The sequence below is a fragment of the Hyaloscypha bicolor genome, assembly GCF_002865645.1.
Source record: "Hyaloscypha bicolor E unplaced genomic scaffold K444scaffold_52, whole genome shotgun sequence".
NCBI classification, from domain to species: domain Eukaryota; kingdom Fungi; phylum Ascomycota; class Leotiomycetes; order Helotiales; family Hyaloscyphaceae; genus Hyaloscypha; species Hyaloscypha bicolor.
Window position 1 is genome coordinate 356,411 of NW_020194554.1, and position 23,314 is coordinate 379,724.

At 48.0% G+C, this 23,314-nt stretch overlaps 9 protein-coding genes across 9 annotated transcripts; 5 read left to right on the forward strand and 4 right to left on the reverse strand.

Annotated features, from left to right (window-relative positions):
* Positions 1–454: 454 nt before the first annotated feature.
* On the forward strand, positions 455–1,701 carry K444DRAFT_716063 (uncharacterized protein; the record flags this gene model as incomplete). Its single annotated transcript, XM_024888371.1, has 2 exons — positions 455–561; positions 697–1,701. The coding sequence occupies 2 exons, from the start codon at positions 455–457 to the stop codon at positions 1,430–1,432; spliced, it is 843 nt and encodes a 280-aa protein (XP_024740052.1). The 3' UTR covers positions 1,433–1,701.
* Positions 1,702–2,831: 1,130 nt separating this feature from the next.
* K444DRAFT_584810 (uncharacterized protein) lies at positions 2,832–3,422 on the forward strand (the record flags this gene model as incomplete). The annotated part of the gene is made up of 2 exons (XM_024877888.1): positions 2,832–3,236; positions 3,285–3,422. The coding sequence occupies 2 exons, from the start codon at positions 2,832–2,834 to the stop codon at positions 3,420–3,422; spliced, it is 543 nt and encodes a 180-aa protein (XP_024740053.1).
* Positions 3,423–5,509: 2,087 nt separating this feature from the next.
* Positions 5,510–6,646, reverse strand: K444DRAFT_522997 (Bet v1-like protein; the record flags this gene model as incomplete). Its single annotated transcript, XM_024874248.1, has 4 exons — positions 5,510–6,068; positions 6,124–6,305; positions 6,432–6,503; positions 6,560–6,646. 4 exons carry the CDS (start codon positions 6,644–6,646, stop codon positions 5,510–5,512), a joined length of 900 nt encoding a protein of 299 aa, XP_024740054.1.
* A 540-nt stretch (positions 6,647–7,186) lies between these two features.
* K444DRAFT_329205 (uncharacterized protein) lies at positions 7,187–7,797 on the forward strand. Its single transcript, XM_024871937.1, has one exon. The coding sequence runs from the start codon at positions 7,312–7,314 to the stop codon at positions 7,633–7,635; it is 324 nt and encodes a 107-aa protein (XP_024740055.1). The 5' UTR covers positions 7,187–7,311; the 3' UTR covers positions 7,636–7,797.
* Positions 7,747–8,664, forward strand: K444DRAFT_523387 (putative biphenyl dioxygenase subunit alpha; the record flags this gene model as incomplete). The annotated part of the gene is made up of 2 exons (XM_024874283.1): positions 7,747–8,107; positions 8,381–8,664. Coding segments are annotated over 2 exons (645 nt in total), but the record flags the coding sequence as incomplete, so codon positions are not given.
* Positions 8,665–10,944: 2,280 nt separating this feature from the next.
* On the forward strand, positions 10,945–13,023 carry K444DRAFT_523252 (amino acid or gaba permease; the record flags this gene model as incomplete). Its single annotated transcript, XM_024874271.1, has 8 exons — positions 10,945–11,072; positions 11,121–11,136; positions 11,184–11,233; positions 11,338–11,458; positions 11,579–11,610; positions 11,660–11,689; positions 11,739–11,754; positions 11,803–13,023. The coding sequence occupies 8 exons, from the start codon at positions 10,945–10,947 to the stop codon at positions 13,021–13,023; spliced, it is 1,614 nt and encodes a 537-aa protein (XP_024740057.1).
* Positions 13,024–18,052: 5,029 nt separating this feature from the next.
* K444DRAFT_626897 (uncharacterized protein) lies at positions 18,053–19,235 on the reverse strand (the record flags this gene model as incomplete). The annotated part of the gene is made up of 3 exons (XM_024882723.1): positions 18,053–18,466; positions 18,514–18,856; positions 19,123–19,235. 3 exons carry the CDS (start codon positions 19,233–19,235, stop codon positions 18,053–18,055), a joined length of 870 nt encoding a protein of 289 aa, XP_024740058.1.
* Positions 19,236–19,863: 628 nt separating this feature from the next.
* K444DRAFT_626898 (uncharacterized protein) lies at positions 19,864–20,913 on the reverse strand (the record flags this gene model as incomplete). Its single annotated transcript, XM_024882724.1, has 2 exons — positions 19,864–20,656; positions 20,801–20,913. The coding sequence occupies 2 exons, from the start codon at positions 20,911–20,913 to the stop codon at positions 19,864–19,866; spliced, it is 906 nt and encodes a 301-aa protein (XP_024740059.1).
* A 1,389-nt stretch (positions 20,914–22,302) lies between these two features.
* K444DRAFT_626899 (uncharacterized protein) lies at positions 22,303–23,055 on the reverse strand (the record flags this gene model as incomplete). Its single annotated transcript, XM_024882725.1, has 1 exon — positions 22,303–23,055. One exon carries the CDS (start codon positions 23,053–23,055, stop codon positions 22,303–22,305), a length of 753 nt encoding a protein of 250 aa, XP_024740060.1.
* Between the last annotated feature and the right edge of the window lie 259 nt (positions 23,056–23,314).

Consider the following 23,314-nt stretch of genomic DNA (forward strand, 5'->3'; position numbering starts at 1 on the left):
TATTGGTCTTTGTCCTTGTGCTCCTTCCGAGGATCCGCCCAGGGGCAGAAAGAAGCTCAAGCTCTGCATTGATGATTGTAGTTGGGAGAGGAAGGGATAGCAGCGGTTCGTAGCCTGTTATATCTTCCTTACCAGCATGTCTTGGGCGCAATGGATTTGCATATGTTTGGTGGGGGGCTGTGGAGAGTAAAGCCGTGGAAGCAGAGCGTGTCTCGACATCAAGCAATAACGTCTCCTATTAAATGGCCATAATAAAAATCGAGTGCACATTCACTGCCAGATATCCGACGTTTCGTGACCATGTTTTGTTCCCACTCGCTAAAATAATATTGCCATAGCCAACGTCCCCTCCATCCTCCGCCTTTCCTCCCACAACCAACGAACTTCCTTCGGCGGCACCACAGCCTTTGGAGAGGTGCAAAGGATCGTCACCCGACCACTCACCCTCTCCAAAATGGAACGCGTGAAGTCGCTCCTGTCTCACCTCCCCCCTGTTCAGATCCCGGAATCAGACGGTAAAACGCTTGAGACCTTCCATCCCTTTCCCAAACTTCCAATTGAGTAAGAACAATAGTTCTCTTAGATCTTGTCTTCCAAGTTGCGCTGAACTCTTCTGCATTCTGACCGAGCTTCTATCGTTCAAATTCTCTATCTACAACTTCTGAATGAGACAGATGCTGACTTTCCGTGTGCTAGGCTACGCGACGTGATATGGACCTACGCTTCCCTCCAGCCGCGCTACATTCCCCTCTTCTACTCCAGAAATCCCACCGACAACACCATCAAGAAGCGTTCCGCAAATGATTATCTAGGGCGATTGCCACATCCTGCAGTTCTTCAAGCCTGCAAGGAATCCCGAGCTGTGGGCAAGAAGTACTACAGCATGATTCTCGAACAAGGTCAAGAATGCAAAAGCGATTGCCCAAGATGTCGATACGAATCGTCGGACTATGCTTCCATGTTTGGATACACGAAAGATTCGAAGCATGATCGCATACAACAAGAAGAGCGAAATGCACACTGGGTTAACTTCGAGTTGGATTCGTTTTTGTTGTCTTATGGAACCAGGGATGGGATGGTCGATGGAATTGCTCCCTGGCCGGATTCTGTAGATTTCGTTTTCAATGCCGACGACCTGGCGCGGATCCAAATTCTCCACTACATGGTTGCGACGAGAGCGTGTCCTTACAGCAGTCTCGCTTGGTGCTTCAGGGAGAACACTGCGCTGAAGGGGTTGAAGAAAGTCAGTTTCCAATTTTTGGAAGGATACAAGTACGGACTTGTAGATCCGAGAGGAGGCTTTCTGAACGATCTTTGGAGGAAAGAGGAAGCAGCACAATATTGCAGACGTTTACGAGCAAAACTTGAAGACTTAGGTTCAAAGAACAGTCTGCAATTGACCATTCTCACTCGGGGGGCTGATTGGAATTAAGCTGAGGAGGATATCAGGTTGCTGTTGTGCAGAGAGAAACTGCCGTTGGTTCAGGACACGAAGTGAGATGGATGTCGCTCAAGCTGAGAAGGTGTTATTGAAGCTGCCTGTAAAACTTGCATTTTCTTTTCACGGCTTGCAGCTAATTCGGCGGGATCTATCCTAGGGCTTGTTACTTTCAAGATTAGGACTTGATCTCTCTTCTTATCTTGAGGGCTAAACCTCCCCCAGAAAAGAGTTCCCTACACAATTCTGCAAAGTAGGCCCGAGTCATAGAATAATGTTGATATGTTTCCAAATCGAACAGGAACACAATGCGACCTTCCCCTGCTCACCAGAACTACGAGGACGGCATGATTCACAACAAGTTAACAACACAATGTTTCTTTCCTCCGATTCTCAAGATACCACAGGTCAAAGACCTTCCTTTCCATCCTCCCTATTCTCGATATAACAATTTACATAGACTGATTCCATACACGGAGGTTTACACCCTCTCCCCAGGGCTGTCACCGGAGGAACGAGACGATATATGGAAATTTAATGCTCGAATATCATAAAAAGCTACCTTCCAACGTAGTCGCTCTTCCCATATCAGGTTTGTCTTGTCATATTTCGGCCACTGGTGCAGCATTGCGAACTGCAATCCATCGGTCTTCAGCGTTAGCACCTCGTTAAGTTTCAATAACAAGCATCCTTATAACTTAGAGCAGCCTGAGAAAATCAAAAGAAAATCCATCAGGTATTTCAACCAGTTTCACAACATGTGATAACCTTTTGGTAAGTGGTGGAAATTTTGAGATGCGTCGAGAATATTTTGTAGTAGGTGACCAAACAAGCGGAACGGCCTCAGCAACATCCGCTCGAGCTCTCACTTTCATCCCGTGGCAAATTCCTCGACGGCAAAGTAATCTGCTTATATTTCATTCGGCCCTTCTCGATTTTTAGCCGCCAAAGTCTATCTTTTCGGATCCGGTTTAGGAACTGTTCCGTGTGCGTTGTTAAACGTGACACGCTTTGTGCACCACCTCCAAACGTTGCTTGTCTCACAAGAACAACGTTTCCCCCACAACGGAGAATTTCTGTCATATTCAATTCTTCTAAGAAAACCTCTCCCAGGGCCGGCTGGAATATGGGAGTCTGTGGTAAACAATCTGATGCATGAGATGGGGCTGAGACCGGGAGTGACATAAGTAAACACATGCGGACGCCCTCTTGGCCTCATCTGCTCCATTTTCAGTCTTCTAACCTCCACTCGTTTTTGGTCTTCCTGGCCCGTTGTTTGTACTTTGTTCTAGTTCAAATTTCTATAATGCTGTATTCGTACCTCTTCTTCGCGACGTCGGTCCTTAGTCATGGCCTGATTACCTCTCCTCCGGCGCGGGCAGTTGGTCCGGCGATGGTCTCCGCCTGCGGCGCATCAGTCGCTGCTCTCGTCACTGCAGACAACACCAGTCACGTCGAAGGAATGCCAGAAGCTGCGCTCAAGGAGAAGACCTTCAGCGCAAGTAGGTGTAATGTGTTTCTGTGCAAGGGGCTTCAATTTGAAGACAATATAGCCAATGTGCAGACATTGCAGCCCGGACAGGTTGTCAATATGCGCGCGAGTATCCCAATTGCACATGAAGGGCCTATGAACGTTAGCGTCGTTAATACGAAGATGAATATGGTGATGGGTGGTCCGTTGATTAGCTTTGTGAGCTATGCGGATGAATCTCTTCCACAACTTCCGGCGAATAACACCAACTTCAATGTCACAATACCGACGAGGTTGGGGAATACTTGCTCAGTTCCGGGCACATGTGTAAGTTATCTATACTGAAAGGGTTGACTTTGAACTGACTCTCCCTAGGTGTTACAGTGGTTTTGGTTTGGCACTAAAGCAGACCAAACTTACGAATCGTGTGTGGATATTGTTGTTCCCGGCGGCCCGAATGGTACTGGCTTCTTGTCTGCGTATAACTGGGTAGATATACTCTCAAAATGTTAGATTCAATGCAGGAGTTGACATAGCATCTCTCATAGACTTTGAACGCAACAGCCACAATTAGTGACGGGGGCTCTGGGCCATCCTCACTTGGATATCCCTCAACATCTCCAATTACTCCGGCCCAAGGCTCTGCTGCAAGGTCCCCACTTGAGGGAACGTATTACCGGTTGTGAGTACTCCACCTTGTCTGAAGACTCTGTGACTAATCGAATAGCAGTATCGGAGCAACGTTCCTGGCAGTCTGCCTGGGAGGACTAGTGCTTTGATGCAAAGGTATACAACTACCTGTTTGAAATGCAAGACCTCATCTAACTTTTTTTCTGATCTCATAAGGCTATCGATCATTGCTCCAGCTTTTGCAAGCGACCTGTTAAGAGCTGGACGATGTTTCATCTGTCGGATTCTGTCCACCTCCTTGTAGACAATTACAATATAGTTCACCTTCCTGCCGTGGAGCAAGCTAAGTTGCTGGTATTCCAACCTCAGGTTGTAAAATTTTAGATACAGATATTTTATAACTCGGTACTTAAAATCATTGATTCCTAAAGTGGAATTCGTTCCGATCGTCATGTAGCTAAATCTCCCAGTCTCAGCCGCCGCAGTGGGAGTTCCTGCTATCACATTGCAGGCCAATCTTAGGTTTAGAGTTTATCGAAATTTTATGGTAGATCTTACAATAGAGGCCTCTTGTTGCGTATTGTGTGGGAGGGGGTGTTGGTGCTAAGCTTTACAAAATGTTAGCTTAGAAGGAGTGGTGCCATTTACGGTTTGAACCTGGGAACATTACTTTTTGATTAATAGGTACATTGAAATTAGTGCAAATTTAGATCTCCATGTGCTCTGGCATAAATTTTGACAATAGCTTAAGAGCTAAACTTCAATCTGCAACGCCTTGCCTGCTCACTTACAGGGAACCAATTTTAGTCCGTCACTCCCATGCGAGATTGGTCATTCCAACCAACAGCAAAAGACAAGCAGCGCACGGCTTTCAGAGCGAAAAGGAGCTCGGCTGGCCGTCTGCCGGCTTCGACAATCCCTCCACCCCTCCAAGACGTCCTGGTTCGTCACCGTCCTCAGCAAAAGTCCCCCCCCTCCAAACCCCCGATCCCACCCCCCTTCGCAGCTTCACCCTTTTTCCTAAGCTCGCAGTCGAACTCCGCAATGCCATCCGGACCTCGCTGCGCTCTAGTCTCGAAAGGTCAACCTCGTCTACACGTTTCTGACCCGGGAAGTAACATTGTATCCAAAATCCCGAACCAGACTCGCCATATTCCCGAGAAAGCGATGCATCAAGACTAGAGAGCATGCGTATTCGCGATGCCTCTACGATGCTTGGAATAGACAGCCTGGATGAGGATACCTCGGGTGCGGTTTGGAGATAAGGAGATCAAATAGCTGCCCGAGCAGATCAGAGACGAGATAAGTTGGGACGTTGCTCATGGCCGCATCCCCAACCGTAGCTGACGGTTGAGTACCCCTGTTGATCCACACTGGGTTAATTTTGAGGTGGATGGGTTCATGCTGAAGTTTGGGAGCCAACATGACATGAGGAAGGGAGAGCGCCTCATCTTTAATTTCGAGAAGGAGGTTTTGAAGAAGATCAAGTGGCTTTCGTATCGAGGCTTGTGGGAGGAGGATATGTATGATGAATATGCGAACCTGCCAATCATTGAGAACGAGGAAGAGATGAAGAACAATTCACATTGGGGGCGTGCGCTTCGTATAGTCAAGGAGCGAGAGTACCACCAGCCAGGACGACGCATCTACCCAAGGTGCAGTGGAACTGGGTCTGGCTCGAGGAAGGGGAGTTCAACTACTAGTATGAGTAGTTTCAGCGCTTTAGATAGCTCACTGGTGGGTCAGATTCGCTGTTAATGGATATTAAACTCAATGTACGATATTTTGGACAGGGAAGTAATATCAGCTGCAGGACACAGAACACGGATCGCAATGTAGAAAACAAGATGTGCCGCATTCATCTGTTGAGTAAACAAACGAAAGTAAGACTTGAAAAAAATATCCACAACCAGAGATAACGTTTGGCAAAATCATCTTCTCCTTGAACCACTGCGATCTGCTCAACCATGCTACTGCACTGCAACAGCCCCGCCAGCACTCTCCCCGGAACCTTGCATCCCCTCACCCACCATCTCCTCCCTCTGCTCCTCCTTCTCCCTCTTCTCCGCATCAAACTGCCGATAAACACACTCCCTAACCCGCCTCTGATAAAACAGCACCCCATTCTCCTTATCCGGATTCAAGACCCCTTCGCCATAAACGCCCCCCTCCAACCCCTGTTGCGCCTTCTCGCAAAGCTCGAAATCCTCCACTGCAACCTGCCTCACAAATTTGAAGTACTCTTCAAACTCCTCATCTGTACCATTATGATAATAATCGAACTCCATTCTGCTCATGCCAGGTTCAGGGGCAGGGCAGGTGCGGAAGGATGACATGCCTCCGCCGTAGACGTTCAAAGTGCAGATCGGGAAGAAGTAGAGGAAGAGCCCGTCGGAGGGTTTGGAGGGGTCGGCGATGTGTTGACTGAAGGTGCAATGGTTGGTGACGGAGTAGAAGGTGGGTGGGTAGAATTTGGAGAAGGTCGGGTGCGTGTATTGGCAGTGAAGGCATTCTTGGAAACCGTCGATCCTGCAAAGTTAGTGACAAATTGAAGGAGGCCCCAGTGGGGGGATGAAGAACGGACATGGTCTTCCAGTTGAAGCGCCCGGAGTAAGAGATGCTGCGGCGGTGGGGAAGCTTGGTGAAATCGACGGTGTTCGTGAGAGCTTCTAGCCCGGCGAAGTACTTTTCAAAAGGTGGAGCGTTGTGCGATAATGTGGAGAAGAGTAAACCGCTGGGCGTAAGGTGGTATTTGATTTCTCTCGCCTGAGGAATTTTAGCAGTGGTTTGAGTCAGCTGGCAGAGTCTTGCCTCGTCTTCCGCATAGACAATAATTCCATCACTGGTGATGCCATCTGATTCTGGACTTGTATTCTCAACAATAATTGTCACTTGGGCAATCTCGTATGTGACCGGCTCCCTTCGATTCTGAAATCGAGTCACGGGACCGAGAAAATGCCATGACTAGACCATATCAATGCCAGCTATGAGATCGCTTTTGGAACCCTAAGGGCAGTTACCTTGAGAAATACAGCTCTTCGTTCTAGCTGATAAAGCGCAGGGCTACAAAACCAAGAGGCTGGTAAAGTCCGAGAGAGCGATTCCATGTTTGCTCTGTCAGATTCTAGTGGCGATAGGCAGATTCGTCACACTAAAACGCTCTCTCATATGAGAACTCGGAAACCTGAAGAGAGAGTCTTGGTTCTCCTTGATTCCATTCCCCGCACGATGAAGTGTCATATCGATACTTGGATGTTGTTGAACGTGACGCAGCAGGCGGGACGATATCATTGGCGGTTGGTGGATATCGGGGTACACGAATCATCCCGAATGCGGAAATCCGATCCAGGGAGTCTTGAGATCATCATGGCCATGCCTTCGTTCCACGAACACCTCGGTCAGAAAAAGCTTGAAATTGGGTTTTGCTGGGCCAAAAAGCTCCGTATCGGACTTTACCACGCGCACCTGCAGCATCCCCATTGTCGGAACGAATCCGCTGCATCCGCGACTAATGGGCGTTAGATAGTGACTTAATTAATCGCCGGGTGGAAGTTTGAGCCGAATCCGGATAATTGTTAGGTTTTGGCCGTTTTGATCGGGCATCAAAAGGAACTGGAGCCTGAGAGTATAGCTGCTCTTGACTTGATTGCTAAATAAGAACTTCTCGATTTTGCTCCCCACATCCTTCCTCGTGTAGGAAACAAATTTTGAAATATCGTTATACGAGAACTGATCAAAACATATTCGGGGTCTTCCACTTGGACACAGCAGTATGGCGATCCTTGATGCTTATTCGTACTACTGTGGATTGGGCATCGCAATTATGTTGGGATATGTGATATCATCGCTGAGGATCGAAAGATTGATCATTGCAGCTATCACGATGCCTCCGGAGCAGGTGAGCGGGACATTAGCGAAGAAACAGATGGCAGCGTCCCAAGAAAAGAGTTTAGTAGATTCTGAAGATTCCTTCCCACGGATGAGTATCTTGAGTGGATGGACAGATGAGAAAATCTTCGCGCTCGAACGGCGAGCTATTTTCAGCAAGGCATGTGGCCTCACTGCTCAACGCATGCAGAATTCTGACAGAGTGTAATCCAAGACTTGGCTTTTCGTAACCCATGCATCAAGGTTCAAGAAAGCAGGTGACTATCGAACTTACGATTTCGCAGGTTTCTCCTTCATCGTAATTCTGGGGAAGGATAAGCAGCTGCGTACGTTCCACAATGTATGTCGCCATCGCGCATATGCTGTGACAAAGAAAGCGTGTGGAAGCTCGACAGTACTGGGGTGCAGGTACCACGGATGGAGTTATGATACAAAAGGACACCTGATTAAAGCTCCGGAGTTCGAAAACGTGGCAGAATTTGACAAAGAGAAGAACGGGCTATGGGAAGTGAAGACTGAGGTTCGGGAGGGGATGGTATGCATCAACTTTGATGCGGGTCGCGATATTGAAAGTATGAGTCCCGCAGAGGGGGAAATCATGCTGAGAAGATGGGGTGTGGCAATGATGCAATGCGTTGTAGATTGGAAGATTGAAGCATCCGTGAACTGGAAGTCCCTTGGTCTGTCTCCTTGGTGAGAAGGGTGGCACGCGCTGACCCAGGCAGGTTTTCTCGAGCCCCGCGTGGATCGCCAGCAGGAGCAGTGGTGGCTCAGCCACCTGCCTCTTCGGTTTCAATGGGGTAAGCAGACTTTGAGAATTTCCGGTACTACCATCGTAAGAAGGGTTGCATGTGGAATTGTGATTGTTCTCGCAGCATTCCCGAAGTCTGCGAACAGTACGATTATCGAATGCAGCGTTTTCGCATCCAAGTCGCCCAAGGTTACCGACTTAGAAACATTGAAGATGCACACTTCGTCGGAAATCGATCAAATGATTGCAAACGCGCAAGAGAGTCGAAGGCAGGGATCCTCTTCTTCCTTCACTACCTCTGCTCTACAGGCTCACATGAACGAACTGCTGGAGGTGCATCTCAGTGCGGAGAGAAGAGCAGGTGCCGAGATTCATCCTGCAGCTCAAATCCAGAACTTCTCTATGGAAGGTAAAGCTGATGATGAATGTAAGAAGGTCTCTCCTGGTGTGTTGAGTGATTTGCTAACATCGTCACGCAGTCTGTAAGGAGCTCGGCAGCGGTCGAACGTCGGTTTGCAGTGCAAATGCGAGAGGATTGTTGGATTGGTGAAGATGGGTGAAATTTGGCATCGAAAATGATTCCGGGATAGAAATAGAAATATTTGAGACTCTGAATCGGTCTCAAGGTGGCGGGAAGTATACGGAGCAAAACCTGAGAAACGAAGAAATTGCAGTAGAAGTTGATATTTTCTTCTTTGCAGACATCGGCTGGGTATCTGGTTTATGATATCGTGGTATGCGACAAATCAAATATGATCTATGCATCTTCCGGTGATTCCTTGTTGTTGAGGAGTGAAGTTGCTGAAAGAAGAGAGAAAGAGAAAGAGAGAGCGTGTGGGGTGAGTGCTGGAAAGCGCGTTTTGGGTTAGGCGCAAAAAAATTCCAAGCGAGGAACAACCATAACTGTATTTCATCTCTTCTGAACCACCCTCTCTATCCCCGGACGCCCCAACACACCCAAAACACGATTCCACAACACGTTTGAATACTTCCCCCAATATGACGACTCCAGGAATAGGATGAAGGGAAGCACTGCAATGGCTGCCCGAGGCAATTAACGTGCCATCGTCGTCGAGGCCCAGATCTCCTAGCTACACGCGAGAAACACCAAGCTCAAGAGCTATATTCCTCCCTGGCTTCTGGCGCCTTTCTATGCCAATGGGAGTTCCCAAATGGACGGTAATCCGTAATGAAGGCTGGCTGCCGGCTCCGTTGTGCCTTGACCTCCGTATCTACCACGACGAGCTTCGTTCTCAACCTTGTCTCGAAGCAACAAAGAGCGGCATGTAAGTTGAGCGTGGTATCTTTCTGACATTGTTCCCAGGTTCCAAATTCTCTCCGCTCGTCTTATCTTTCCCTCGTTTCTCAAGCCTTCCAAAGCAATCCTTACGATGAAGTTCGACTCTTCTCGTTCTCCTCATGGGAGCTGCAGGCATCTCCGCGCAGAACAATGCCTCCTTCCCCAATTGCTGCACTACGGATTCTATCCTGGTATTGATACTGTGATATTCACGGTTCCTTACACCTACGCGCAAGTCATGTCGATTATCGGCGACTACCAAAACTTCGCCTAAAGCAGCTCTCCAGCAGGCTCTGTCACACTCAATAGCATAGACAACACAGTTAGGACGGCGAAGACATTCGATGTTGCAGGAGCATAAGGTGTTGAGACTACCACTACATACTCGAAGCCACTGAATGGGCCATACGAGGAGAATCATGCGTTGGGCCTCTTGACCATTCCAACCACGAATATCAGCTTCTACGGAGACTACGATGGTACAACTGTCACACCAATCTGCAATGGTGCTGCCAGCACCTTCAATTTTACGATTAATTTCTGTGCCTCGAACGCCACGGTCGCCGAACCGATTCTTCGTATGCTACGCCTCACCGATGCGCAGACTGTTGGAGTGTTCTTGGACAGTCAGAACGTCTGCTCTTATGCTCCTCTCTCGAACTCGACCGCTACCACAACCTCGACACCTCCGATGGTCACTGCTAACTCTGCGACTACATTTATCACCTCGATATCCACATTTGTATTGGCGGTTGGAGGTTTGATGGCTTGGCTGGTATTGTAGAATTAGATGGCGCTTCTACACGTTCACAAGTTGGACACATGGGAGGATTTAGACCATTGACAAGACTCCGAGTGCATTTTATTCTTCGCATAGTTGCCGAACAGATTCCCGAGGCCGTTCTGACTTTGCTCCCTATCGCAAGATTCCCCCTCACTCACCTCTTTAAACAACAGGGGTAGCACGTCCCTTGCACATTAGCTCATCCCACTCTTGGGACCAGAGCGTTATCATATATGGTTCGTACTCAGCTGAGCTGCATGAGTATGCAAGCTGGGTGCATGATAAGAACGGTTCGGCCGTCAGCAAGAGCGGCCTGATCTCTAGCAGTGCTACCCCGGATGAAGCTTCCCAAAACGGCAAAAGTTCAGTCCTTGCCTCCCACTCAAACCAATCACTCCAACCATTAACATGCCCTTCCAAGGAGCTTCCCTTGTCACTCGAGCATAGCTTTATCGCCCATCCTGGTCTCTGTTATCGAAAATAAACTTTTCTGCACTTCTTAGCTGCAAGTCTAGATTCCTGCTCCTTATTTGTCCTCTATCACTGGACCTGCAGAGTTCTTATGTTTCTGTACAACTTGACTCTGCTGTGATACTCACGAATGTTGCGCAATTCGAGCTGCAAATCGGAGGAGATGGAGAAAGCTCCAGAGGCTGCAGACAACAAGATTGAGTCTGTTCCGATGGCAGGCGACTCAGAGTCGATTCAAGAGGCAGGCGCGAAGAATATCTTCACTCAAGATGAGTATAAATTGGCCCAGTTGGGTTACAAACAGGAGTTCTTTCGAGGGCTAGGTCTGTTTGAGAATTGGTATGCTGCTACTGGATGAGATTGAGATGGAGACTAATTGTGAACTAGGGCTGCTACGTTTACTGTTGGTCGAAAGGGAATGAGTGAAGAGCCCGCGCTGATACTGCTCAGTCAATGAACTTTGCTTCCGGGATTCCAGTGCTCTTCGGTTTTGTCATGTAGTGAGTAACCAGAGGCAATATTCCCTATTTTGAGTGTCTCGGAAGCTCCCGCTATCTGCAGGCTGCGGCGGGTGAAGCAGTTACTGACTCCCGTTTTTCTCCAGCACAGGAGGTCCAACGGCTGCTTTTGCCAACTGGACTATGATTGGCGGTCTTTCCTTCGTTGTTAGTCTCTCGATGGCTGAAATCGCAGCTGCCCTTCCGACTGCAGGAGGGATTTATTATGTGAGTACTGAGGGAGAAATCCATTTCCTGTTTCAGACTGTCTCATGATTTCGTCCCGAGACTATCCCCTTACCAGAAGCAGTCTTAATGGAGCAACTGCTAATTTCCTCCGTTAACTAGTGGTCGTACAGATTAGGTGGTCCTAAATGGGGGTATGTTATCCCTGTTGAGGTCAAGAGGTAGTTGCTAACTAGCTTGAAGTCCCTTCCTCTCTTGGATGACTGGTTGGTGGTAAAGTCTCCCGCTTGATCCATTCCAGACATCTTGCTAACAGTATCAGGAACTGGGCAGGATGGGTAGGACCCCTCAACCGGCGACCACTGATCACGGACTCACATACACAGATCTGCGTCGTACCAGGCGTGCAGCAAGGCTCCACAAATTTCCTCATTTCAGCCCTTGAAATCCAATACCCTGACACCGAAGTGCTCGCCAAAGGCTGGTTCGCATGGCTTTTAACTTCAATCGGCATGTTCTTCGCCATGGCGCCCAACGTCATCAACCAGAAAGTCCTGCAATGGTACTTCCGCTTTGCCATCGTGATCTTCCACGTGCTGGTAGTCATGTACTGGATCTGGTTCCCCATCAAAGCAGCTCAAACAGGCGGTTTCCAGTCCGGCTCTGGAGTCTTCAAACACTTCTACAACGGGATCAATCTTGGTGAAGAAAAGCAAGCGAGTGATGCGTACTGCTGGATCATCTCCATCCTCTTCGGGGCCTGGGTCTTCTACGGCTACGACGCCTCCGTGCATCTGGCTGAAGAAACTCACGAAGCCAGCGAGATCGTCGCAAAGGGGATGTGGATGTCGACCCTCTCCGCCTGGGTAATGTCCGTCCCAACACTCATCATAATCCTCTTCTGCATCCAAGACTTCGACGGCATCATAGCCGGCACCTACGCCAACAACTGGGCCGCATACCTTGTGCAGCTCCTCGGTCCCAATGGCGCAGTCGCCATCCTCTCTCTGCTGTGGGTAGACTCTACCTGCGCCACAGCATCTTGCTTCATGTCCGCGCAGCGCGTCACCTACGCCATCTCCCGAGATGGTATTTTACCAGGGAGTAAATACTTCCGCCGCCTCAGCAAGAAATCACACATGCCCATACATGCCGCCTGGCTTGTTCTTGGTATGTCTGTTGTCATTACCACCGCGGTCATCGGCTCCGTCGTCGCCTTCTCAGCCATCACCGCCGCAGCTACAATCGCCACGAACGTCTCATACTTGTTCCCCATCCTGGCAAGGCACACAGTTGGCCGCCACTCTTTTGAACCTGCAAAATGGAATCTCGGCCGATATACCATTCCCTGTGCTATAATTTCTGGATTGTATATTTCATTCTTGTGTGTTGTGCTTCTGCTTCCGCAACTGTATCCTGTGACGGGCGAGACACTGAATTATGCGCCGATTATGATTGGCGGGATTAGTCTGGTTAGCTTAGTGGGTTGGGTGGCGCCGTTTGGGTATGGTGGTAGGCACTGGTTTACGGGACCGCAGAGGACGATTAGTGAGGAGGATGTTGCGGCGGGTGTTGTTATTGAGGGGGAGGTTGTGAGGAAGGTTTGAAATTGGGGACATGGATGTGGATGTAGATAGGATTTTGTAAGTTACATGAGAGGTTGTCGGCTGAATAAGTTAACATCTTTGAGGTGCTTTATTTTGTTCTTCTTCGCCGTGAGCTTTAATTCTTGACGGGAGAAGGCGATATGCTTGTATCGACGTATATTTTTGGCTTGAATTGGAGGAGATTTCGGATTTGTGGCTGGTATGGCAAAAGTTAAGAAGGGAATAGAGTTGCAGGCCCTGAAGGAGGCTTGATGATGTTAAAAGTGTCTGAACTACCATCTGGCCGTCCTGCGGTTAATGCTCCATAAATTTTGCGGCTGTGGAGATGAACTTCAATGAGAATCATGAAATGTACCCGAAGACTTTGCGCCATCAAAAGCAATGAGCGTAGGGATAACGGAGGGGTTTGATTGTGGTATGTCTTTGTTCTTCGGCGAGTTTGCATTGGATCAGATGTTCTTTGCAACAAGGAGCAGGAGGATGCTCAAGGCCGGGGAGTTGTGGTAACTTTGGAAGAAGGAGGGGTCAAAGCCATGTGTGAAAAGGCAAAACGAGGTGTTATTTTGAAAAGGTTGTTAAAAGTTAAATATTGACGCCCCTTTTCAGAGCTAATATCCCATACCTAGGCTGGTTTCCAATTAGCAGCGTAAAGAGATTGAAAATCATGTTCATGGCTGATGTGGAAGAGACGGGTTTTGGTGAGCAAAGGAATTTGATTGTAAAGTCCTCTATGCTACAAGACCTTCCATTCCCTTGAAATCTGGAATATGATGCCGCTAAGAAAGCAAAACCTCTGACGCTGAAGCTGCGTTCCTATCCATCCTAGTCTACATCACTGTCAGGCTGATCATCAATTGTATCCTCAACATATTTCCCACCAGCACTACCACCCAAAAAGAAAGTCGTCCCCTCAGAGACAGGGTGCAAGTCCAGCTCTTCCGCAATAACCCTCCACTTGCATCCCAAGTCAACACCTTGAAATAACTGCCTGTCATTCGCATCTTCAATCGTCACATTACGATTGACCCAGTTGCGCTCTCTCCTCTAAGAAATATCTCTCAGCAATGCCGACTTATGCTCAATCATGTATAGTCCCCTTCCAGCAGTGCTTGGTATGAAGCCATCTTCACATCCCGGGCCCTCCTCGTAATTGCTGTAGATCCTTAGCGTAGCCGGAGACGCTGCGGATGCTAGGAGCCAAGCTGCAGCGCTTTATTCACACGTCGTAATGCTTCAACCCTTTTCGACGGGCTTCGGAACAGGTCTGCAGGATGGCGGGGACTTTGTGGTTGTTCTCGATTCCCACTCGGCCCTTTAGTTCCGTCCAGTGCCAGCTCTCTGCTAAATGTAGTGTTTGCGGATGCCAAGCTGCGTAGCCCAGATCTTGATTCGCAACCCGATAGCCAGCTTCCGGAACAAGGTGAACGACTTGAGGTCCTCTGGGAAGCCGGTGACGGTCAGCTTTGGAGGCTTCGAGTAGAGATCGCTCAGCCGAATGTTGTTTTCGAATGGAAGAGGATGGAGTGACACCATTGGGAAGGTTGGCGGCGGTGGAGAGTAGTGGTGTTGAGTTGATATTGGTTGAAGGAGGAAGTTGAGTTGAAGAAGTTGGGAAGTTCGGTTAAGGGGTGGGCTGGAAAGAAAGGAGCGAAAGGACTTTGGCGAATTGAGAACAGCGATGCTCATGATTGGATTACGAAGACGAAGAGTTCAATTTTGGAACATTGGGTACAGGAAATTTCATTTTTGAAACCAAATTAAAGCTGGAGGAGAGCTCATTGAATGCAATAATCGCTACGGCAGTGCAGTTGCACTTTGGCAAATCTCTTTGTATGGTTCTTACGACCCAAGTCCTCTGCTGCTCAAAAAAAACTACCGTCAATTAACCATATCATGAGATCGGTCTCAGTAGTCTCTCCATGGCTCCTCCAAACAGTTCCAGAAACCCTTACTCGAATTTAATTTGCTTCCTCTGGCTCGGCAGCTTATCAAGGTCTGGGAGAGAATAGTCCCAGACAGCAGCATCTGACGACCCTTCACTGAATACAACACTAATGTTCTGGACCAGCTTTGTAGATGACTGTTGATCACCTCCAGGGAAGGACTTTGGACTTTGTAGACGTCTTCCTGCATACCAGACAACGAACCTGCCGATATACTCAAGAAGTTCTTTCACCCAAACACGAGCTACCAAGTGGCCACCAACATTCTGGACTCGAGGAACACCGGGGCTTGCGAATCTTTGGTAATCATTGGACGTGATCGCAAAGCGGAAATCGACCAGACTCTCAGCCAGCATCAAGAATAGAGCCAGAACAAAGTACGCGAACCGGAAAACTTGATGCTCACCCATGCCATAGAAATTTGCGTCAACGAACTTGATTTTCTTCAGAACCTCCTGGCCAAAGTTGAAGTCGCAGCCTAATTCACTCACGGGAGGGAAGGCGTGCGAGAAATGATCGACCTCGAAGTTGATATAAATGTAGTTGACCCAATGGCGACCATGTCTGACTCCAACAGATTCCTTACATTGGGTGTAGAATCGTAGCCCCTCCTCTCTTGACTCGCGGTTGATTTGGAGAACGATGGGAATCTTGCTTTGGCCTTCGATTGTGCGTGACTCTGCGCGACTCCCGGACGGGACGTCGAAAAATAGCTTGACCTTACGCGGTTGGGTGGACATCAACTTCCAAAGTTTGACGCGAATATCGATCGGGAGTCTGGGGAACAAGGTGAAGGTCTCGAGAGGTTGAAGAGGAAGCGGGATGGTGAGCTTCGGAAGCTGAGAGAGAAGAGCTGTAAGACGCGTGCTTTCGCTGCTCTTCGGAATTGGGAAAGGAGAGAACTCCATCCTGAGACTTGCAATCGCTTGAGAAGTGGTGATGACAAGTTGTTGTGATGCCGGAAAGGGTATTGTGACGTTGAGGAGGTGTTGGGGAGGAGAGGATCTGTGCTGTGCCACCGGGGCCGAGGGACGCGTGCTTTCGTTGCTTGACGTAGTTGGGGAAGTGGGTTGACCCCACCGCAGGTCTGGATATTTCACGGCGAGTGTAGTTGATAGTTTGTGGAGTGGCGAAGAGGGGATGTGGTGTGGTGGTGTGGAGAGAAGGTGGGCCGGAAGCGAGATACGCAAATTCTCTAAGACGCACCCGGGGGTGGGGGTGAATTTCCACCGAGAATGAGAACACAAGCTAGAAAATACAAGTATAGTTTCTTCACATGGGGTTAGCTCTTTTCAGAAAAGACGATAGATATCGAGACCTTAATTTCAGAAAATACTTAAGAGAGTTGAGTTTAGGGTTGATTTTTGGAAGCGATCCACAGCAGCAGCAATAGACATCTCCATGCACGTGCCCGCCCCCTGGTGCTTTCAAGAGCCTGCTTCTTTATTCTGCTCCATTTATGTCTTCGAAAAAGAAGCAGGTAATTTCCCCTGGTCTATTGATTCCATTGGATCAATCTACCTCAACATGAACTCCCCGTAAACCAAAAACGCAGGGACAAGATCGATTCCTCGCAGCACCAGCCACTTGCAGCCAACGCCCAGAGATTTCATGTCAAGCCCATTCTCCTCTCCTAATCCGCGATAGCATTTTGCATCGTCTTTAATGCCCATTCTCTCCTCTCTGTCACCCACAAATGATGCCCAACAGTCTCATCATCGACATAACTTCTCGCTGAAGTAGGGTAACCGGTAAGTGTCACCCATCGCCACCGCATTGAATTTGTCTAACCCAGCTTGAAAGACACTGTTCAATTGGCTTTTCAACGCATGCCGGCTGAAGTATATGTAAACTTTTGAGTCTAAAAATCTGACCTTGTTGAGAATTTGCAAGCCGAAAGTGTGTGCAATTGGCAAAGCCGTGAGACATAAAATGCATTAATTGATGCACGCGTATGCAATGAGACATAAGATGTTAGGACATGGCGGCGGTGGCAGATGTCGAAGAGCTGCTGATAATAAAGCGATCGACATTGAAGTTAACATAGATTCCCAGCGCAGTCTAGGGAGTTGCTCTTGAATCGTCCAAACTTTTGCGGACAGAAAGTGTAGTGCTTCTTCGCCTCTGCTCGTGACTCGAAGTTGACCGACAGGATGCTGGAATTTGGAACGCTGCCCTTGACGGTGCAGATGAGCATTGATTGATTAGAATTACGATATTGATGCGTCGGATTTCGAAAGAAGTAGGCTTCCAGATCTTGTTGCGAAGCTCGAGGGGGACGTTTGGGAATCAAGTAAACGTTGGCGGAAGGGAGAGTTCGTCGACGAAAAGCTCGGGAAGCCGCTCCAAGAGGCTGTGCAATCCTGAAAGCATGTTTGAGGCTGATGCTTTTGTTGCAGTTGTATGTTGCTGAATTGAGATGGCCTTCGAAATTGTTGTTGCGGTCTGTTTACCTAGAGCAAGAGAAGCAGCTAAAATGTACCCCTATTCACCCCGGCAGATTTAAGCGAAATTTTGTCAATATCTAAGGTATTGTTTATCTCTAGTGTTTTGTTTGTGCCCGCCCCACGTTGGAATTCCATGTTCTACCAATGGCAAGATCTGGATCTATCTCTCCGACCAGAGAAAACAAATTGATAACTCTCGGTTGATGAGCGCAAACCCCCATATTATGCTCCTAACCTCGGGAGGAAACTTGAAGTCGTGACATGGTGGCAGAGTCCTGCTGGTGAAGCGGCAAAGGAGAATGAAAAAGCCTTTTTGTCTTGGCTGAACCGCGGTATTTGCTTGGTGGTGGCGATGTGGATAGAAGTGGTTGGCTGACGGAAGATGGTGGCTGATGGTCGGTGTTGAGGTCAATCGTTTAAATTGGGAAATAGAAATTTTGTAATCATTGTTTCAATTACTCCGCTGTTCTTTCAAATAGGCGCAATTGCGCCAATCCGAAATTTTGCAAACATACTTGTGCGCAATCACGAACTTCTGAGTGGAACAATGAGTGAAGACTTGTTGCTCTCTATGAATAGCTCCTGCATAGAACATTGAGAACTGATCTTTCTCTGGACCAATTGGAAGTGGATGTTGCTTCAATTATCACTGGTCTTAGTGATCCTGAGGTAAAGGATCGAGCGTCGTCCAAGACGTTCCAGCTGCAAATCATCCTCCTCGAAGATCATTTCAATCTCAACCCGGCAACTGAACTTCTTCTCCTTGATGTATTCCTCAAGCTCCTCCCTCAGTCTCCGCGCTCCTTCACTTCGCCTCATGCTCTCAAAGACGCTGCCCTCATTCCATATCTCCTGTCCTCCGAGATTGCCATCGCCAATGAACTTGATAGTAAACTCTCTCAAAGCATCGCGCTTCAAGAAGATATGGAGATCGAGGTCATCGTAGCGAGTTGGGAAGTACCAGTATCTGGGAATCCTGTATTCGTATGGCGCGTGCGTGTGCTGAAAGGTCTCGCTTGGCTTCTCTCGTGAGATTCTCACAGCAGTCAAGTTCTGGATTCTCTCCAGGACAGCCAGCTCGAAGTTGTATCTATTCCCACTTTGTTGAGAACCAGATTGAGATCTGATCCATGATGAAACCGGTCAACGGCGAAGTTAATGTAGGTGGGAATTCGCTGGCCAGAACATCTTCCATCATGTCGATATGCAGAGGTGTAAAGCAAGTCTCGATGTGGACAAAAACTGGAGCACTTCTCGAGGACTCTCTCATAATGCCTCATCCCCTCCTCCCTAGATTCCTTGTTGACTTGAACTATGGCCGGGTGTGGAGCTTGACTGGAGACCTTGCGATGCTCGAGATCTCGTTGCATGATGAAAAGCGGGATGACTCGAGGCTCCAATGCTGCAAAAGCCCATATCTTGTTTCTAATCTCTCTTGGCAGCCTTGGAAAGCAAGTAAAGGTGTCCAAGGCTAGAGATCGGACTTGAAGGCGGGGAAGAGAAGACAGGAGTTGCTTAAGGTGGGACATTTTGCTATTCACAACCAATTAGAGTCAGCATACTTCTTTAAGCTCTTCAAAGGAGTTCGATGTCCCGAGAGCTGGTGTGCAGTGGCCCAAAGACAAATTGCGTTCCAGCCTTGCAGCTCAAATTTCAGTACACTGAGCTCTGAAAGCAAAGCACACCACTAGTATGGAACAAATACTTACCTGAGTTCAAATAGGTCCTCATTGAGGAACCTCAGATTGCTAGCCAAGCAGGCATTTGAGGTGTTCTGCTTGATCTGGTATTTACGAGCGATGGAAGAAACCATGAAGTTCATTATTATTTTGAATTGTGCGACCGGGAGGTTCTAGTGGGTAATTTTCACTTCGTATAAAAGCGGCGAGGACAGATAGGGGATTAATTTCGCCTCGCCCAACAAGGCGAGAATTCTTTTGAACAGCAATGAACTTTTCAAATGTTGAGAACTCTGAAGGGTCGGGGGAGTAGAATTTGGACTCCATAGTAGTTCCAGTTTTCAATGGTGCAGTCTGAGATTAATGTTTTCGATATGTTGGCAGGCATTTCATATCTATTCCGAGCAAATATTTACAGGATGATTGTGGCACATCAACCGACATTCTTGTACATCAAACTTGGATTATTTGCTTAGAGTCTGCATAGTGCAGCTACCGACTTTTGTTGAGCTCTGAACAGATCTTTACAGCTATTTCTGGTGCCCTTCGACATCGGCCGAACTGGTACCCGACACCAATTGCAACTATACAAGCAGCATAATACTGTAACACAAGGCCCAAGAATCTTAATTTTTTTCAATCGGGGGGGGTTGGCAAATCTGAGCTTGCTCCTCTAGCTCCAGGTGCAGTTCATTTGACAGCTCCCACTCCGGTTCCCTTGCCACCTTTCTCTTCAGCTTCTTGGCCAGATTTCCTGCCAGCTCCAGATTCCTATTCAAAGTTTTCTCCAGCTTTCTCTCTGATTTTTTCACCATCGCCCTTTTCAATGCGCGCTGAAACTCGGTTTAAAGTTTCCTTTGAAGATGTCGGAAGGACAGATGGACCAGGAGGTAGATCACGCCATTCCCCCTTTGATCTCAGTTGCACCCTGACGGCAAAATCTAGCCCCCTATGCTCCTGATAATGCTTGAAGATGAGGTCGAAGCTATTGAACATGCAACTGTAAAAATCGGCAGTTCTGTAGGAGTCTTCGAACGAAGCGTTACCAGCCTCATTTAGACCATTCCAACGTTTGACCAAGAACGTACATTCTTCAAATTTCACGTTGTCTCGAAGGTGCTTCAAATTTCTGAAAGCCTCCAGCGGTTGCGGAAACTTGCTGCAGTACAATTCAATTTCCAAGCGTTTGATTCGTACCATGTCCTTAATCTGAAAGTTGTAGCCACCCCACTGAACTACCTTCCAATCGAATGCCATCTTTCCATCGTTCGCCACATATCGATCGTAAATGCCATAGCGGAATCGATCCACCTTAAAGTTAACGTATATGATGTTTCGAGGCTTGCCGCAGGGGACGTTCTGCGAATGTGTCCGAATGTCGCAACACTTTTGCAGGCACTTCCTATAGTGCTGCATTCCTTCTCTTCTGGATTCTCGGGACGCATGAAGCATAGATGGATGTTTTGACTGTCCTTCGACGCGAGGATTCGTAGGCAAGTTGTAGGGGACCAACTTGATAACTCGGGAATCGAATGCTACGAGGCGCCAGATTCTGCTTCGAAGCCTAGAAATTAGACAGTCAGCATACCGGTATCTCTCTGTAAGAGTGTTTCAAGAGCAAATGTGTGATAGGTTGGGAGTACACGAGATGAGGCAAGACGGTCTCGGAATCTGGTGATAAAGGAAGCAGGAGCCAGATTATCCTTACTCGAGAGGAAGTCTCGGGAAGACCGTGAATGTTTGCAAAGATTGAGCAGTCAAATAAGTTTTGAGAGGTGGAAGGGTTTGAAGGAGAGTCCGAAGTCGAGTGTTGCCAGCCATAGAAACACGCTTTGTTGTTGAGAGTGCCTCGAACCTTGAATCCTTAGATGTCGGCCCTTCCTCTAAAGTAGACATCTAGTTTGGAGGAGCCTTGTGCAAGGTGATAAAGTGGTGTGGTCAATGGAGAGACGGCAACAACTAGCACGATGGCCGCAGTGAAGGTGAAGTAGCTTCGCGGTGTTCCGGTGTTCAACTTTTCGAGTGTTTGACGTTACAAAAGGGGACTCAGCTGAGGTAGACGACGGGTCTCTATACCTGTAATCCCTTTTCTCTGGATAACGGAACTGCGAGTTGTGGACTGTTGAAAGTGGTTTGAAGTCAACACTCGACAAGGGTAGTGTGGGAAGCTTCGACTGGCTTGCTTCTCAAGGCTCATCACGTGATGCCCCTTGTCGCTTTGTTTACATCAGTATTTCCATTCATCAGCCGAACGTTTGGTAATTACAAAGAATTGGGGAGTCTTGGTTTGTTTCTTCAAAGCCTGCGGTTTGAATTCAAAGTTTGACAACAAATATTTTGTCCTAAAGGGAATCAAGTAAGCTGGGGATATCTAAGATATACAGGACTTTGCGCGGGCGGGGGCATTGTAATGGCTTGGTGGCGGTATTGTTGGAAGCACTTTGGGACAGGGATATCCTGCTGTTGCTTTACAATGCAGAGGTAAGGGTTGTTAAGGGCAAGGGTTTCATGAATGACTTTCGTTAACGAGTAAGAAGGCTGGTGGGTGCTAGTTCTTTGAAACACATTTCAAAGCTTGAAAATCACAAGATTACGGTTGGTTTTCCCATGATCCTTAGAAAGTTTCTTGAAGTAAGGATAAAAGTTTTCTTCCCCACAGCTAAGAAAAACACCGCCTTCTTCCTCTTTGCATCTAGTCGCTCAGTTTAGCAAAGTGCAAGGTCGCGTCTCAATTTCCAAATTTCCACGAAATTTGCGGAACTTGCTGACTGAATGTTCAATTTGTAAGAACACGAATAAATACCAGGTAAACAGACAGCAAGGGAAATACAGGCTTGGTTATTTCTTCTCGTTTTAACGCCCCAACCCGCACAGAACAGCGGATGCAAGAATAGAATAGGACTTGTGAGAACCGATGCATACGATTATATTTCCAGGGTGGTGAAATCGATGCTCGGAATCAAGTTCGTGGAACGGCCATGAAAACGAGCACTAAGATTTGCTACGAACTGTTTAGACTTTGTATTGACTCCCGGCTTCAATCCTTACAACTTATATGATCAATACATGGAGATAGAATTTGTCGTTGATCCACCATCCTTTTCCTCGAATCTCCCCCCAAGGCCCCAGTAGCATTTTGGCCAGGCTCCCTCCTAGTCAACCAAACCAAGTTTGGAAGAGCGGTAATGCCGTGTACCCATTGACAGCTCCTCAGCTGTCCAGATAAGCACGACTATGTGGCCCATAGATAACTTTCCAGCCGATCTGAGGTTGCACGCTCCATCCAGCCCATTTTTGTTGCTTCCTAATCTTCTCCAGCAACTTCTTTTCCCCTTCCAGAAGCCCGATCTCTCTTTCTAACCGACCTGCTCTTTCAGATTCATCGAAATGATACATGACAGCCGTGAAGCTTGCAAGGCTCTTCTGCACAAGTATCACTTTGAAGTTGTTCAAATGCTTCTTCAAATCGTCAATCCCCCTCCTGCAAACCAACTCCACGTGTTGAATTTGGTTGATAACGGTATTGTTGAAGTTGAACTGAGTTTTGACGTCGCGACCGTGGTAGAATGCTTCTGGTCCGCATGTGAAGATATCGACTGCAAAGTTGATCCAGACCGGTCTCTTATTGTAGGGCTTCGCTGGCGGAGTTTCTCTAGTGCGCATGGACGCAATGCAGAAGTTTGGTGGACTAGCAATGTCTTCGCAGAGGGTATAGTAACGTTTGGCTTCATTGCGAGACTCTCGTGTTGTTCGAAGGATGGCGGGTGAAGGGAGTTGACCGGTGTTCTGTCGGTACTCGACTCCAATGATCACGATAACCTTTCTTGGATCTCCCGCCGCGTACTTCCATACCCTGTTTCTCAGCTCTGGTGGCAGCTTCGAGAAGAGAGTGAAGGTGTCGAGGGGAGGGTAAGGGGCCAAAAGCTTTGGAAGCGCCCGGCAAAGGAGCTGAACGCGAGACATGCGAGCCCTGGGTCTCAAGAGCGGTATGCGGTATGGATAGGTTACAGGTCGAGCGTAGCTGTGAGCGAGGGAAGCGTTGGGAGGACGCGGAGAAGGAAATGAATTTTGGGTGTGAGGAGTATTTTCCATCAGCGGTAGAAGATCGGTAAACGTTCGAGGTGAATTTTTTGTATACGGAGACATAAAGTTTAAATGCCTTTTCTCCCAGGACCTAGTCTATTTAAATTGAATTTTAAGGAGATAGTCACTTTTGCGTGCT